The following is a 17,000-nucleotide window of genomic DNA, read 5'->3' on the forward strand; positions in this document are numbered from 1 at the left end:
TCTTTTTTCACATGACACAAAACTACAGTCAAGAGGCAACTATCTGGCTTTAAGAAAGACAATCAAGAAAACAACTTTTTAGCTCAAGCAGAGGAAAAAGTTTGGAATCAATCTATTCTGAGGAAAATATTACTGAATCATGAAGAAAACAAAAACAAGTGAACACTTCAACAAACCACTAGCACTTTGTTGCACCCACTGTAGCTTTTATAACAGCTTTCAGTCTCTGAGGCATGGTCTTAATAAGTGACAAGAAGTAGTCTTCATCAATCTGGCTCCAGCTTTCTCTGGATGTTTGCCTCCAACTTGCAGGTTAGAGCCTTATCATGAACCATGCTATTCAACTTCAACCATAATTTTCTAATTGGATTGCTATCTGGATTATTTGCAGGCCTGACATTGACATGTGTCTTTATCTAAGGCTGCATGGACATGATTGTGGAAATTTTCTTCAGGCATTTCCCTTTATAAATCTCTTTGGGATTCTACTGAAAAAAGTTCCAGTACCTTACCCTATACATATGCCCTACTCATCAATAAACATGACATCATCCAATTCATCCAGTTATCTACAGTCCACAACTGCTTTCACGTGCCCCAATGTAACTTTGTTATTTTTTATTAAGGTGTTAATGATGGCTTACTATTAGCTTTTCTTTATGTAAATTCAATTTCCTGAAGCTTGTAATCGGCGGTTTCCAATGGTTGTTTTACAAATGTTATTTGTTTTGTTGTGCATTTTTGTTTTCAATAAATATTGCTGTTTAATTTTACCAGCAGATTATGAATCTATTAATAACTAGAACTTGAAGTTATAGTTAATTAATATGTTATTCAAATCTAGGGTAAAAACAAGTAATAAATTGTTAGTGAAATTATTATAACTGACAATTTGCTCATTTACTAGGTGTTATTAAAGGCTTACCTTTGGACATTTCTCATTTTGGTGCCATAATTCAGGTCAGTCTAATTAATGCAGCAATTATCCAAGGTATGGTGACTCTTTTTTTAAACTAACATGCAGATGTTAGTTGTGTCATGATCGGTTCACTATGTTAAACCCACATGCAGAACACTAACGGAGACGTAGGAAAAGTTTAACAATGTTTATTTGAAGAAGTGTACACAGAGTAAATAATACTGGTTCAGGTGCCGGTCCGGGACAGGTCTCACAGTTTCTGAATGAGATGAGAGTTTGGTTAGCCAGGGACTAAAATGGCTGAACTGTTGAGTTGAATTATGTTGATACCTTGAAGAGGTTCTGATAGATCCTTGAGAGGGGGAACCGGTTGGGTCCAGTCTGAGACGGAGGGGCCAAATGAGAGTTCAGCAGCAGCAGCGTCTAGCTTCTAGCTAGGGATTGACGGATCAGAGTTGTTTCCTAGCTCTTCCCAGAGAGCTGATTAGAGTCCAGGCTGAGATCTTCAGGTTTGGCTTACTTGGGCAGGCAGGCAATCTTCCAGGTTAAGCTCCTCCAGAGCTTCAGACTTCAGTCGGCTCTTTCTATAAGCAAAGACGACAAAAACAGGTTAGATGACTAGTCTCTCTCAAGAGTCAACTAGTGATCACAAAGATAATCAGAGGCTCAGGTTCGCTAACCAAACTTGGTCAACACTGTGGCGTTGAAGGAAGGTCTGACTGCTGCTTAAGTAGTGTGGTCTTCTGATGAGCTGATGACTCCCAGGTGTGCAGAGAGCTCAAGCTCAGGAATCCCACAGCGCTCTCTGCTGGCGACAGGTGGCAGATCTCCAGATCATAACAAGTTGTAGTAATGAACATTTTCATTTTTCTTTCTCAGCTTTGAGTTTTGAATTGTTTTGGGGTTTTTTCTACTTGAGTTTAAAAAAAGCGATTGTTACTTACTACCAATATTATTTTGTTTTTGTGCTGTAATTTCTTTTTCGTGTTTCTTAAACAGATGTGTCAAAAGTATTAATGTTTATTACTTAACTAGAAGTAGAAATCCTGTTCTTTAAAAACACTTTTGTAGAAGCTAAGAGTATCAAATTAACCTTTTTACTCAAGTAAAAGTGTAAAGCTACCACTTTTAATACTACTTTAAGTATAGAATTAAAGGTAATGCAGGAAGAATGCTAAGGACAGCTGCTGGTTAAAGGAATATTTTTCTACAATTCTGGATGATAACATCCTAATGATTATTTTTCTTAGTTTTATCACTAATGTCAACAGTGTCAAATTTAACTTTTGATCATCTTGAAAAACGACTTGGTTTAGCAAGTAAGTCTGACCACAAATAAATGAGTTGTCTGGGTGAAACCAATTATTTAAATGGTTTTTATTTTTTTCTAAATACCAACAGGCCATAACGAAAATGAGCTTAAATAAAACAAAACTAATGAGTCTATTTTTAAAATTTAAGGAGCAGAAATAGTGATAATTGCAAAAAAATGTAAGGAGTAGAAATGAAAAGTTGTTTATAATTACTTCAGTAAAATATAGATAGTTTAAATGTCTACTTAAGTAAGGTAACACGTTTTTTGTACTTTGTTACTTATCACATCTGTTCTTAAAAACAGAAAGCTGCCACTCAGAACATCTGTAGTTTTATGTATTGTTTTCAATCAGCTTTTTTTTTTTTTTTTTTTTGACAAAATTAAACACCTGAACATTTTCCATGACTGATGATTCAATCATTTTTGGCAGGGGCTGTGTTTGTTTTTGTTTTTTTCCTTGTTTTTTTTCTATTAAAACATTGAGACATTGCTGTTTCATTATCTGTAACCTTTTTTCGCTTTATCGATTCAGGAAAAAAATTATGGGTAGAGATTGAGACCCAAAGGAGAGAAGCATGTGAAAAACCTGCCATCAGTGTATCATCCATTACTTCAGAAATTACTTCAGAAATGATAGCAGTAACTGCTACAGATGCAAATAAACTGCTAATAAATTAGTAGTCTAATAAATGTCAAATGTTGCATTGGTTATGTTTAATTGCTTAAAAAGAAGGGGAAATTGTGATGAACATTTTTGTTTGTAATAAATAAAGGGACATACGTCTATGATTAATCATCGATTTGCATGCAGAATCCAAAATCTCTTTTGAGGAAGAGTTTAGGGAGGCATTAAAGGCTTTACAGGTTCCCCAGGTCACTTCCTCAATTGCCCTCTATTATATAATAAACAATATTTTGCAAGGGTCTTACTTTTGGAATTGATTGGTATGCTGAAAAACTGTCTTCCTTTTGTAGGAGCCAAATGTTGGCTGCACTGTACAGTATGTGTGTCACTGCATTCCAGTTCCTCTGTCACAAGCTGCTAGACTGATGGGAGGATGTCAGAATGCAAAGTAATCTCCACAGAGGAGAAGATTCAGCCTGTGGGGATGTTCCTATTAGGATGTTTAGGCTGGATTAAGTTGTCAAACTGCTTTTCCTCAGTAGAGATACTGTAGGCATTCACAAAAAGGCACACATATAAACAAACAGGCAAACATATTTATAAAAAAATAGGACATTTGCTTGCTCTTACCACCTACAGATATCAACTAATCCTTTTTGCAGTGCCATCCCTTATATCTAAAAACATTTCTGTATTTTATCCAACAAATACACATTCAGTATTTTTTGGGATTTTGTAGTTTTGAAAGTCCAAAGTAATATGTGTTCAGCTATCAATTCTCAGTGGACGTTAAAAGCTGCTGGTGCATACTTGGCTGCATTACTTATTTAATAGTATGTCAAGATGCTGGTTAGCTGATGATCGTCAGCTGCCATCATAACATCTCTCAAAGCAGTGATGCAGAGCCGAGAGAGCTGGATGATCTCTCAATTTATGAAGACTGAGCTTCACTCTGCCCAGAACATGCTGGGGGCTAGTTGTTGCTTAGCAGAGCATTTGTCACTGAAGATTCCACCCTCTATTTCACTGCAGCATTCTTTGAAGAAGCACAGAGAAGTGAGATAAAATAGGTGCAAGGATTTTGCAATGTAGATCAGAAATATGCAGGACCAACAGGAATCTTCCAAGAAAGACTCAGTCTGTGTAAAGCAAAAAAATCAGAAAAAGTATGCTTGTTAATTTGTGTTTTTTACTTACTGGCTTTAAGAAGAAGGAAAAAAACAATGTAACTTACTTTTATAATTTATATACAGCACATTAAGCAGTAAAGCTGTTCTAAGAAGTTCTCAGTGGTTTGTTAGAGGATATCTGAGATCAAACAGCACCTTTAAGACCAGGTGAATCATCAGGGATAACAGGGATAATATGGAGAACTCTAGAGCACGCAAAAGTAAAAAAAAAAATATGCCCAAAGCTTCTAACAAGATTAACGAATGAAACATCAAAATGGCTATGATAACGCTGAAAAAATAATGCTAAACCTAGAGCCAGAGACACAGTGGAAGATTTTAGGTCAAAGTTTGTTCATGTGTTAAAAGAACCCAGTCATATTCCAGACCTAGATTACATTGAGAAGTAGTGGCAATACTAGAACGTTGATGTTTACAGACATAGTCTATTCAGTGACTGAGTTTAAGTATTTTGCAAAGAAAAAGAGGTTAAAAGTTTACCCTGAATGTTCAAATTACTGGCAGCCAAAACTGCAGCAAACAGATGCTCTACACAGTATTCACCAGGGACACTACTGTAAATACCCATAGCTATAAAATGTGTCAAAACCATATATTTTATTTATAGTTATTTTAACATTACATTACAATGTGTTGGTTTATCACAAAAAAAAAATGAAATATAGAAGCATTGGACAATGAATACCTCTTAAAGTTACTGCATGCATTTATAATGTAGAATTCTTTAATCTTACACCAAATGTACTCTCCTGTTGTAAAGTTGGTGTGACAGTCTTTGGAGTGTATAAAAAACATACCTCCAAGCACTGTGTCACTAGAATGAATTATTAATGTCATACATTTTCAGTGGACATGAACTGGCTTTGAGTGATTTATTTGAGCCATTATACATTTAAGACAAATCTTTACACTGTATGAAAAGGCAACCCACATGTTACAAAATAACATTTTAAACAATAAGTTTAGCAGAAATGCATTTTGACATTCATTTGCTGTGCAGATTAGGACTTAGTTTGGACAGAGGAACAGTTAGCTTGGCCTATAAACGTAATAAAAGAGGAGGATCAACTCTTACCTACAGCCATACAAGTCTTTGACTGGACTGAGTCTCTAACCTGTGGTTTCAGAGTCAAAAGTTGCTTTTTAGACACTGATTTGTAGCCTTTTTATAACTTTGCCCAAAGATGCTGATGGGTTATGTAAGAAAATATAAAATGTATTAAAAACCTTTGTTTCTTTGTTGGAGTTTTCATGCAGCTTATATGATACACCTTTTCTAAAAAAATATATATATATATTCTGTGGTAAATTTGTCTATAATACTTTCCCACCGAAGGTAATTATTAAACCTAAAATCAAAACATATTTATGTTTTCTTTAATTTAAAAACATAAGCACAATTCTTATAGTAGGCCCTATGCTTTTGTTACTCTAAACAAATTTTGTTTAGCTGTAATAATGCAAAAAAAGCCTCTCAGAGATGCAAAGGTCACAGAGCCTCTGGAGTGGACATACAAAACTTGATAGTTGTGATTTAATTGAAAAACAAACAAAATATCTTGTCAGGAGTAAAGGTGGTGATTATGGTGTTTGTCCCTATTCTGCATCCCGCATATAATCAAATATACAATTTACAGGATTGTGAAAAAATATTTGCTTCCTTACAGTTTTATTTTGTTTCTTTGTTTTTGTAACATTTAAATGTTTCAGATCATCATTCAGATTTTAATATATGAGAAACATTTCCAGGCGTAATACAAAAAACTGTAAAATTATTATGTCATTCATTGAGAAAAAAGAAATGTGCAAACCAGCCTGGCCTTATGTGAGATTGCCCTTAACCTAATAACTGGTTGTATCTCCTTTGGCAGCAAAGGTTGCCTTGATGACTGAAGTTGGTGGAAGGAATTATGTGTAAGAAGTCTTTTATATCTCTGAGGGTTTTTTCCCTCACATCCGTGCAGAATTTTTTTATAAGCCAAATTGGATGCCTTTCAAGCAAGTAAGAATGTGTTTTTTTGTGGGTTGGGGGGGAGGGGTGGTTTGGGGGTTTGCCTTGGTTAATGTAAGGCAAGTTTTTATTGTATGGCAGCATTCACACACAAGGCAAACTAAAGAGCTTTGTAAGTACAGTCACGCATAAGCATAAAAGCAGTGCAAACAAAAAAATAAACATGTAAAAGAAATGGCTTATTTTTTAGGGTCTTTATTGAAAAACTGCTGTAATCCCAAACTGTTTTACTTTAAATCTATAGGAACCAACAGTTTCTGCACATATTAGGGTTTCAGGACCTAAAAGGTTTACATGGTTCATTCATTGGCAAGAACTTAGACAAATGTTTCCGCAATAATCGTGTCATGCTTAATAGGGGTACCAAAGGGTACAATCTATTTACAATCCATACACTCGGAAACAGGCAGATCTTTGAGGGTTTTATTGGAAAAAACAGAACGAAAGGGGATTCTGCAACCGCAGGTCGAAGCTCAGCACAGGGAGCCAGAACCAAGGAACGTCTCAGAGCTGGGAAAGCCTAACCAGGGAGATGGCGGGTTGGACTCTAAACTGGCCAGGAGGAGGAGAAGGCGATCGTCCAGGTGACCTGAGAGCTGAAGCCAGAGAGGGTCCGAGCAGCACCGGGGAGATCCAGGGAACCAGAACAGCGGGGGAAACCTGAAGGAGATTCGTGAGGGTGGGGGGACCAGTGAGGGGAACCGACTCGGAAGGAACCGGAGGAACCACTCAGAGGAGTCCACCGTGAGAGGGATCAGAACACGAGGGGGCACCACTACGGTAACACTCAGGCGTCCCTCCGCTGTCTGAACGCAGTTCTTATAGAGCACCCCGGTGCTGCAGAAACAACCTGCTGGTGTGCGAGCACCAATCAGTCAACCAGGAACACCTGTGGAGAAGGCAGAGGCAGCAGAGTCCTGACATACTGTATATTGTTTTAACAATATAAATACTGTGCACCTGGAGAATAAATAACCAATATACAACTATGGACATTTTTACAGTAAAGGACATTTGAAAATAGCAGCAACATCAGAGATGTGCAAAATGACAGCAGTAAGTCATTTAACTGACTAAGACAGAAACTTTACAAAATCAGCATAAATGTAACAACTTATTGAGGTTGTTGAGAACAGTGGTGGTTATAAAGTCTTGCAGCTGCTGGGAGGAAGGATCTTTGATAACACTTCCTGGTGCATTTAGGATGCAGCAGTGTGTCACTGAAGGACCTCTTCAGTTCTGCAACAGATTAATGCACGGGGTGGGAGACATTCTCCAACAGAGATTTTAATTTAGTTCGGAGCTTTTTGTTTCCCACCTCCTGCACTGAGTCCAAAAGGTCCTCCAGTCACAGAGCTGGCCTTCTTGATCAGCTTATCCAGCTGCTTTCTCTCAGCTACAAATAAGCCACTGCGCCAACAGACAGCTCCATAGAAGATGGCTGACCCTGCAACATAGAAGTCATAGAAGTCTTTAGGGGCGACCCTGCACTCCAAAAGACCTCAGTCTCCTCAGCATGAAGATTCTACTCTGACCTTTCAGTCCAGTCCAGTTTGTTATTCAGATGAACACCTAGTACTTAGAGTGTACTATCTCAATGTCTGTTCCCTGGATGTTCACCGTTGTCAGTGGGATGGATCTGCTTCTACAAAAATCCACCACTAGCTCCTTGGTTTTCCCCGCATTAATCAAGGGGTGGTTCTGCTCGCACAAGGCCACAAAGTTCTGGGTCCACTGTCTGTATTCTGAGTTGTCCCCACCTGTGATGAAGACTTCAGCAGGGGGCGTAGATGGTGTAAGACCAACCATTCGAGGATCTTCATCAGGCGTGAAGTCAGCGCTACTGGCCTGTAGTTGATGGGGTCCTTTGGATTTTTTATCTGTGGCACCAGTACCTCACAAGAGATCTTCCACAGCTGTGCTACTTCTCCCAGCCTCAGGCTTAAGTTGAACATGTAGCACAAGATGCCATACAGTTCATCTGCACAACATGCTGATGAAGATTCTCAGTCATCCAGGTCATAGTCATTCCATAAAAGTTTAAAAAAACAAACCACTGGACTTGGTTTCCAAGATTTGAAGACGTTTCGCTACCTGTCCAGGAAGAATTCAAATGTCTGGCATTTGAATTGAGAAACCAAGTCCAGTGGATTGTTTTTTAAACTTTTACGGAATCTGCACAACATCTTAGAAGCCTGGAGCAGATGCCATCTGGACCTGCACCTCGATCTTTTGCAGCTCATTCCTCAACTGTTTTGTTGAGAACGACAAGATGTGGGGGAAGGGGATGGTTGTGTTGAAATTTGTTGAAGGAGGTGGGTTTGGTGGTGGTTTGGAGCTGGGAGGCATGGAGTAGTCAGTCGTTGAAGTAGGTGAAGGTAACAGCAGGCGATTCTGGGGTGTGGGAGGAGTGAGTGGCTGATCAAACCTGTTGAAAAACTGGTTCAGATTGTTAACCCACATTAAGTCTCCAACAGCCTGGTTGTTCTGATTTTGGCCTGAGATTGTCTTCAGGCTTTTCCAGATCCCTCTAATATTGTTCTGCTGTAGCTGATCATCTATCTTCTTGTAGCTGTTCTTCCAACACCTGATTTTTTCTTCCTCAGTTCTTTCTGCACTGCTCTCAGCTCCTCCCTGATCTAAAAGCTCTCCTATTTTCTTTCAGAGGTCCCTTAATGTCAGGGTTGATCTATGGTTTGTTATTGGAGAAGTGACAAATCTTTCTGATAGGCACAGTGTTGTCCACACAGGAGTTAATGTAATCGGTGATGTAGTGAGTGTACTTGTTAAAAAGTCCCATTTTACATACACAACACTTTACCACTTTTGTCGTTGGCATCCAATAATGATTTAGAAAATGACATACATGTACCATTTTTCTTGAGTGATAATCATCTGTGACACAGATAATAAATGAGCTAAGTTAAGAATAAAATGTTCAAAATATTTTTTTAGGTTGCTTTCTGACACCTTGAATGGATCATTTAAAGTGATTTTGGTTGGCTTTGTGTTGGAGCTGGAATGTATCTACAATCTGCAGCACAGCTGGGTTAGAAACCAGGGTTAGAGACCCCTGCCTTAGTGTCATTATCTATAACCATTTATTTGGTTATTTTCTCATAACAGCACCTTTTCTCTCTTCATTTTGAGGTGCTGTGTGATGTGCTCTGGTAAACCAATTGCTCAGCTTAATTTATTCTATCATAAATCACCTGTTGTTCATACTGTCATTTTGTGTGGGCTGAAAACTTTGCATAAAAGCAAAACAATTCACGTGTTCTTTAAGGTGGGTTTCAAATGAAGATTTTTCCACAGCTCTACACCTCTGTAGAAAATCTTGAATTAAACATTAAGGTGCAGTTAATTCTTTTTTTTTATCTGGAATAGCTAAATTATTTTGAACCATAAGAGTAAAAAAAGGCAATAAATATCAGTTATTATTTTAAACTAAAGTAAACCAAAACAGAGATGCAAAAAATAAAAACAGAAAACAAATCAACAACAAAAAACTAGTGCACCATTGCAGTTTCCATATGATTTAAAATGCTGAGAGGATGCCAATTGTGCAAATGACAGATGTTTGTGTGTCTTAAGGACTTAAAAATTCTGTACAATTTTATAGTTTACTTTTCTGGAGGGAGCTGTGTGTGTCTCTAATTTTCTTACACTGTGGGGACAGAGTAAGGCCAACGTAAAGGTTTTTGTGAGGACCAGTCAACTGGTAGTAGAGTAAATGGATATCACACAGTAAATAGGAATGGTGAGCATACCTACTTAATTAAGTACTTAAGCTGTACGTAATTACAGATTCTGAAGCCCCAGTCTACACAGCAAAGGTTTAAGTTCACAGTTGAAAATGAAAAATGTGTTTGGGGAGAAATGTTTGTTCCCCCTAAACAATGTGACAGCTCATCTGAAGTGTTTGTAGCACTATTTAAATTGTAAAAGGACTAGATGGAAGAAAATAAGAAGACTAAAATTCGTCTACTGGAGCCGTTGTCAGTAATCAATAAAACGACACAAAATAACTGCTTTCAATACCATGTATTAGACAAATTTAAAGTAAACAATACAAGACAACATACATAGAACCCAAAATAAATACAAAAAATTTATATACACAGTACTGTGGCAATCCTTTTGTTTGTGCACAACTGGTCTTAAATTCCCCGCTGATCAGTCCAGAGTCTGACCGACACACATTCAGAAATCCATGGTTGGATTATCCAGATATTTAAGTTGAAGAATGTCCCAGCGCAAGTTGTTTCAGATGAAGAGGTGAATAATGGAGTGTATGCCTGAGTGGTGAGATGGAGGGGGGAAATGATACAGACCAGTCCACTGTGGAGTGATTCTTAAGGCTCTCCTGGCTCCAGCCAGTTTTCAGAAGCTCACCATCTTTTTCCCTAAAAAGGGATCGCCTGGCCTGTATTAAAATAAACAGGACCAGTAAATTTCCAGCCGGCTAGTTAACTAGACTTTTCCAGTTTCACACAGAAATAAATGCAAAATCTAATCTATCAGACCAAATAAAGAACATTTATCTCATTATCTTACAGTTGGATTACAACAATTGATGATCACACTTAGCATTTGCTGCCACCAACATGCTAAAACAACAAACATTGTGCTCTCTACTCACCAATTCCAATAATAGACGAGAGTATGGCAGCTCCAATGCTCCAAACTCACTGGATTTCTCGGATCTACATGATTTTTATATTGTGAGGTTAAACAGTGCATTACAAACAAAGAGATGAACTGATTGTTTGGGAACACCAACCTGTAGCTCCTTTGTCTCCAGCTCTCCCCCTCACATCTGACTGGGGAAAGCTGGAGCAAGCCTAAATAATTGCCTCAGGTGTATCAATTGGCTGCATGCACTGTGTGACTGACTGTCACTCTAACCAATGGGGCAGTAAGGCGGGACTAAGGGCAGTTTTCACCCTGGGTTACATGTTGAAAGTACCCTCTGAATTACTATACAACTATGCAAAGAGACAGATGTGACAACATCAAACTGTGCCAAAAACAAACAGAACAGTTTAGATACATCAAACCAGACATTAAACAAGGAGGTGGAGGGATGATGATTTGGGCTTGTTTGCAGCCATAGGTTTTACAAAGTATTCTAGTCTCATGTTTCAGGCCACTTTTTAACAAACTCAAGCCTTAAGAATTGATCCACCCAAACAGTTAAATGTTTATTGCAAAGAAGAATGGTTCTGTATGGAAATGTGTGAGTACATACATTCCTATAGAAAATTTCCGTTTCAAATGTAATTTAATTATTGACCTATAAACAATAACAGTGTGGTATTTGCTCTCATTTATTGAATACTTAAGGTTAATCACATAATATCGACACAGGAAAGTCATTTAGTTTTATTATATGCTGAAACAGCCAATTCTAGAAATGATGAAGTGACATGCATCTGATTTAATCTTCCCAGACTGTTGTGGCTTGTAGATGTTTTGCTGCAATAGTATCATCTATTAATGTGTAGAACAACCGGTCCTCTGAACATTTCCAATAACTTTGGTGTCCTAATTCAGATGTGGATTCTTACTCTTTGCTCTTTTTCTCTTCCCCACAGTTGATTCTCATCTGTTTTCACCTCCCTGCACTGAAAAAAATAAAAAAAAATGTCTTCTATTTTTATGCTCAGATGCTAGGGAGATGCAACCTCATGGGATTTTTTGCAGCTCTCCCTGTTCACTCATTCGCCTGCTTCCCTTGCTTCCTTTCTTCATCTTTTTGAGCATCTGCTAAGGGTTAACCTATTTTTACAGGTTTTCAGATTTTCTTTAACATCGGGTTGTGGGTTCTGTAAATAAATCCTACTTGTTTTCCTGAAGTATGTCATCCATAGATGGATGTATCTGAGGCGATTGATTTGTGCCAAACTAAAATAGGTTATTGCATAAGAATGCCGGGGGTTGTTCAAATATTACCATTTTTTTTCCCTTGATGCACAGGAAAAAGGATTGTTCTGTTAGCTTTCAAAGCAAGCTAAGAAATCTAAGGGTTCTTATCCTTTTGCAAGTTTACCAATATTTGTTTGTGGCTTACAGGAGGTGCCTCTTAAACCTGACAAACTATTTTTGTAATGCTGGTGTCAAAGGTGTGTGAGCACTCTTTGGTTTGAGTAATTTTCAACAGTCCTCAAAATCCTGAGCATTAATCCTGTTTTTCCAAGTAAGAAATCCTTGAAACCCATAGAGCCCAGGCATTATCCCTCTCCGCCATGAAGGCTGGCAAACTGTCACAAAAAAGAAATTCCTTAAATCTTCATGTGGATATTCTGCCTTTTTGGTTTCAAGGTATATCTTTGTATGCCCAGTTAAGACTTTCAATATGCAAAAGTAAAACAACGTTACGTTTCTTATTTGTATGATTTTAAGTGGTGCAAATTTTAAATATATCTTAATGATATATATATATTTATATATATTTGACATATATCCTTTTGGAATGCATATTAATATGGCAAGACTTTAACTTCCTAGTCAGTACCTAAAGCTGGGGCTTCAATATGTCTACCTTATGTTCATTCGTCAGCACACCATTCGTTTTTTCTTCTTTTTTTTAAGTTTAAGCAGAAAAGCACCCAATGCTGCCAATTTCATTTTCACAGTTAAGAAATTTTCTCAGGATTTCAAGCCGTCTCCTTAAATGTGTCTTTGTAGATATTTTTAAACTTTAATCTAAGATTTTACCCATAAAAATCATGTCAGTGATCCTAGTCCATTTAGATGTCAGACAGTGAGAAAAACAAGTTTATGTGTCTTTGTATGGATAATATGAATTGTAAATATATATCTGGTTTCAATTTTATAAAACCAGGCTAATATTAAAAATCTGAATTTTTTAAGCTTACTGTATATGAATAACATACTTTTGCAAGTGTCAGCATTTAATTCCTGCTTCCTGCTTGCTCTACTTCTCCTCTGCTCCTTTTTTTAAATGCAAGTGTTTGAGCTGCTGAACTGTGAAGAGTTCTGTCTGAGCCGAGAAAAGCCTGGCCCTCCTGACAAGATGAAAAAGTTGAATCTGCGATCAAGCACAGCTGAATGAATGTAGCGACACGTCACAGTCTTTAAGAGATGCGTCCACTCGGCGGCCATCTGTATGGAGCAGGTTATCTGCTTCCCTAAGCATGAGAATGCTTTAGGAAACATGTCTGGCTCTGAATTAGTATTCTAGCGGATGTCTTCCATCAGTACGCTCAGCATCAGAGATTTATTAGCTTGTTATATCATATAGTGTTTAAGTTGCAGCTTTGAGAATAATTAATGGTACAGTTTTGAACTTCTGGTGGGGGATTTTATCATGTTTGTGGCATCACTTTAAAAACCATTCACCCACATTCACAGGTGATGGCAACAAGCTTAACAGCAGCTATATGTGTGGGAAAATAGTGGAAAATCTGCTTGGAATCTGCACTTTATATATGTGTTGAATGGTTACAAAAAAAACAACAACACACATTTACATGCAAGTTATAAAGTTGGAATGAATGTGGCATCTGACAATTGCTGAATTACTGTTTCAGCTACTTAGTGTGCTATTTTACCTCATAAAAATTTTGGTTCAGTGAATGCAACTTTTTTTTTGATGACTAATGAAACCTTTTAGTTAATTAATTTATTTTTTTTACATTTATTGAGTCTCAAACTAAAAGTATTTTTGCACATTACAGCTAAAATACATTTCTTTGCTTATCTTCTCTCTACTATAATATTTTTTTATAACAAATACCCTTCTTTTTCTGGCTTGACTTAGGTCCTGCCTTCGTGGGAATAGTGAAGAAAGACTGGTCTACCCACAACAGCATCGCCCTCTCCTGGTCAGAAGTGGAACAGACACCTTCAGACATTATAGACTATGAAGTCAAATACTATGAGAAGGTAACATGAAATATCAAAGACACTTTAACTTCTTTGTATTTAAGCAATCTGCTTAAAAATCCATAAAAAAAAGTCTGTGCTTTGCTCTCTGACAACAGACTAATACAGAAGCGTGTTTATCTGATTTGCAAAAATGTTGTATAGCATGTATTTATTATCTATTCACACCCATCTAGGAGCAAGAGCAACTGAGCTACTCCTCAACACGGACTCGGTCCACCAGTGTGGTAGTTACAGGCCTAAGACCCTCAACTGTTTATGTCTTCCATGTGCGGGCTCGCACTTCAGCCGGATTCACAGCTTATAGTCCCAACTTTGAGTTTGCAACTGCAGCTGAGGGTATGAGCGTGAATGTTGGTGTGTGTGTCCATAGTGGATTGGTCTGGGGTTGGAAAATGGCATATTATATTCACTATGTTTTCAGCAACCCATTACATGATCAAATTATTATATCCAGTAAAATCCCTAGAGAAATATATTATCTTTGTCACAGATCAGTTCAATTAATTTTTTGCACAAATATATACTTTAAGCAATTGATATGAATGACAAAAAATTGAAACACTGGTAAGTCTGCTTTTCATTGAGCTAGAATTATAATTTGGCACATCTTAGAGTATACTGTATGTGTATAATCTAATCAGATAAGACTAATTGACAACTGCTGCTTGGGGGTTTCTCTTAAATGATCAATGCTGAATTAAAGATTAGCGAGGATCAGGTATGGACTAGTTTAAACATTTTAAAAGTAACATTTAATGTATTTTACTGTGTGCAAATACAGACGAAATAAATAAAAATATTGTGAAAGAGTTGAAAAATATAAATGAATTTCAGAGGATTTCAGAGGCCTTTTTTTCCTTTTACTTTGAATGACTATGGCTCACAGATGATGAAAACCCAATTTTTCATGTTAGAAAATTACAATACAGTGTAAAAATTAGCCAGTGGTTAGAAAATTATGCGGAAGAAAAAAGTGTTGTAGGCAAAATCATCACCAGTAACAAAGATCACTACAGTCATGAGAGCCATTAAGGAATGTTAGAGGCTTTACAGGGAATGGACTTAGGTTGGAGTCAATGTATTAAGAGCCACTGTGCACAGATATATCCAACACATGGGCTACAACTGCTACTTCTGAACAGATTCAACTTTAAAATCACATTACTTTGGCTAAGGGAAAGAAGTACTCCCAAGTTCTATTTTCAGACTTAAGTAAAATTTGCCTTTTGTTTGTTACTCAAGCTCCTAGAGTTTGCAGAAGTACTTAAAAGACTATTATTTCACATTTCTTAAGTCCAGTGTGATATGTTTAGTCAATTTTGATTTGGAGTGCCATCTTATCTGCTGGTATTGGTTTATTGTTTATTTTCTAAAATCCACAGTAAGTGCAGCCATGTACCCGGAAATTAAGAGCAAATGGGGGAGTGGTGGCCTTGTGGTTATAGCAGTGTGGTTGTGCTCTGAAAAGGTTGCAAGTACCTGGTTCAATCCCCACAGCCTCCACTCTGGGTTTCTGAGCAAGACCCTTATCACACTGCTCCACGAGCGCCACACGATGGCAGCCCACTGCTCCCCAAGGGGATGGGTCAAAATGCAGAGAGTTCATTTCATTGCTTTGTACTTGTGACAGTGTAATGACAATAAAGTTGAATTCTAATACTAATCCAATCAAATTCCATCTGCTTACAAGCTACTACTTCAACTTTCCAGTAGGACCTGGCACCTGTCTGCACTGCTAAATATACTAAATGCTGGTTCAATGACTGTAGTGTTAGTGTGCTTGATTGACCATTAAACAGGCCAGAGCAGAACCCCATAGAAATCTGTGGGGTTTTGTTAAGAGGAAAATGAGAGACAGCAGCCCCAACAATACAAATGACCCAAAAACTCCCTTCAAAGAAACCTTGACTTCCATTAAACCTCAGCAGTGCAGCAGGCTGATCAGCTCTATGCCACATCACATGAATACTGTAATTTATGCAAAAGAAGACTCTGGCCATGTCTTAGATGCATTGCAATGAAAAAAACAAATTTTTTTTTTTTTACTCTATCTACCTTTTTTGACAATATTAATTTATCTGTATATCAGATTTTATTTCTTAATAATTGACTAAATATTGAACCGCTTCACAACATTCATTTTTGTTAAAGTTGTGCTTGTTTATTATCTGATCATTTCCCCCTTCTCATCTCAGCTTTTTTCTGACTTTCTGTAGATCCCGATATTGCTGATCAGGGTCAGGTTCTAGTGGTTGTCACAGCATCAGTTGGCGGATTTTCCCTTTTGGTCATCCTTACCCTCTTCCTCCTCATCACAGGACGGTGAGACTTCTCCTATTCCCTTCTACCCTGACTGTTCACACATATGGACTACTGCAAAAACACTAGTCCTTCTCCAACTCTTCCAATGAAGCAATGCTTCAGAAATCTGTTAATGGACTCTTTTTTTGCACCTCTTATTTTCCAAATGACTGCACCCATTTTCTGCCTAATTACCCAGCATGTAACACACGTACCAACAGTTTGCTCCATTCCATTAACCTCCACAGGATTGCCCAGACAGTTCACCTTAGTAACTTCTGTTCACATCTATAAAAATGAACAAAAAGTCTGATACCCTGTCATCTACTCAGGTATCATTTGTGCAATAAAAAAGAGAGAATGATAAATAACTATCAGAATGTGCTCTGAGTACAGATTTCACATACCGATAGTTTTTTTCTTTTGTTTTTTTTTTCTCAGCTGGTACTTCATTTGGTCCAGAAATAAAATAAGTCAGGATGTGATATGGATGGTAAAAATGTGATGTGAGAGTCTGTTCTTTAGAGCATGCATTTCAATTTGAAGTAATTTTGTTTTTCTATTCAGGTGCCAGGGGTATATCAAAGCCAGGATGAAGTCAGAGGACAAAAGAAGTCGCTTCCACAGTGGACATGGTACTGTTTATAAAGTTGTTGTTTTTTTCTATCTGGTACTCAGGATGTGTTCTTCTCTTTCTCAAAACTATGCACTGTCATTGGAAATGT

General features: G+C 37.5%; 1 protein-coding gene across 1 annotated transcript in view; it reads left to right on the top strand.

The window, feature by feature from the left end:
- Positions 1 to 17,000, top strand: part of LOC119782699 (ephrin type-A receptor 6-like) — an 87,550-nt gene that overhangs the window by 57,461 nt on the left and 13,089 nt on the right. Inside the window, exons 9-12 of the mRNA XM_038283780.1 lie at positions 13,847 to 13,971; positions 14,148 to 14,310; positions 16,191 to 16,296; positions 16,843 to 16,910. Coding sequence (XP_038139708.1) covers positions 13,847 to 13,971; positions 14,148 to 14,310; positions 16,191 to 16,296; positions 16,843 to 16,910 — 462 coding nt within the window. The remainder of the gene's footprint in view (positions 1 to 13,846; positions 13,972 to 14,147; positions 14,311 to 16,190; positions 16,297 to 16,842; positions 16,911 to 17,000) is intronic.

This window comes from Cyprinodon tularosa, unplaced genomic scaffold, assembly GCF_016077235.1.
Source record: "Cyprinodon tularosa strain WSP-4 unplaced genomic scaffold, ASM1607723v1 ctg197, whole genome shotgun sequence".
Taxonomy (NCBI): Eukaryota; Metazoa; Chordata; class Actinopteri; order Cyprinodontiformes; family Cyprinodontidae; genus Cyprinodon; species Cyprinodon tularosa.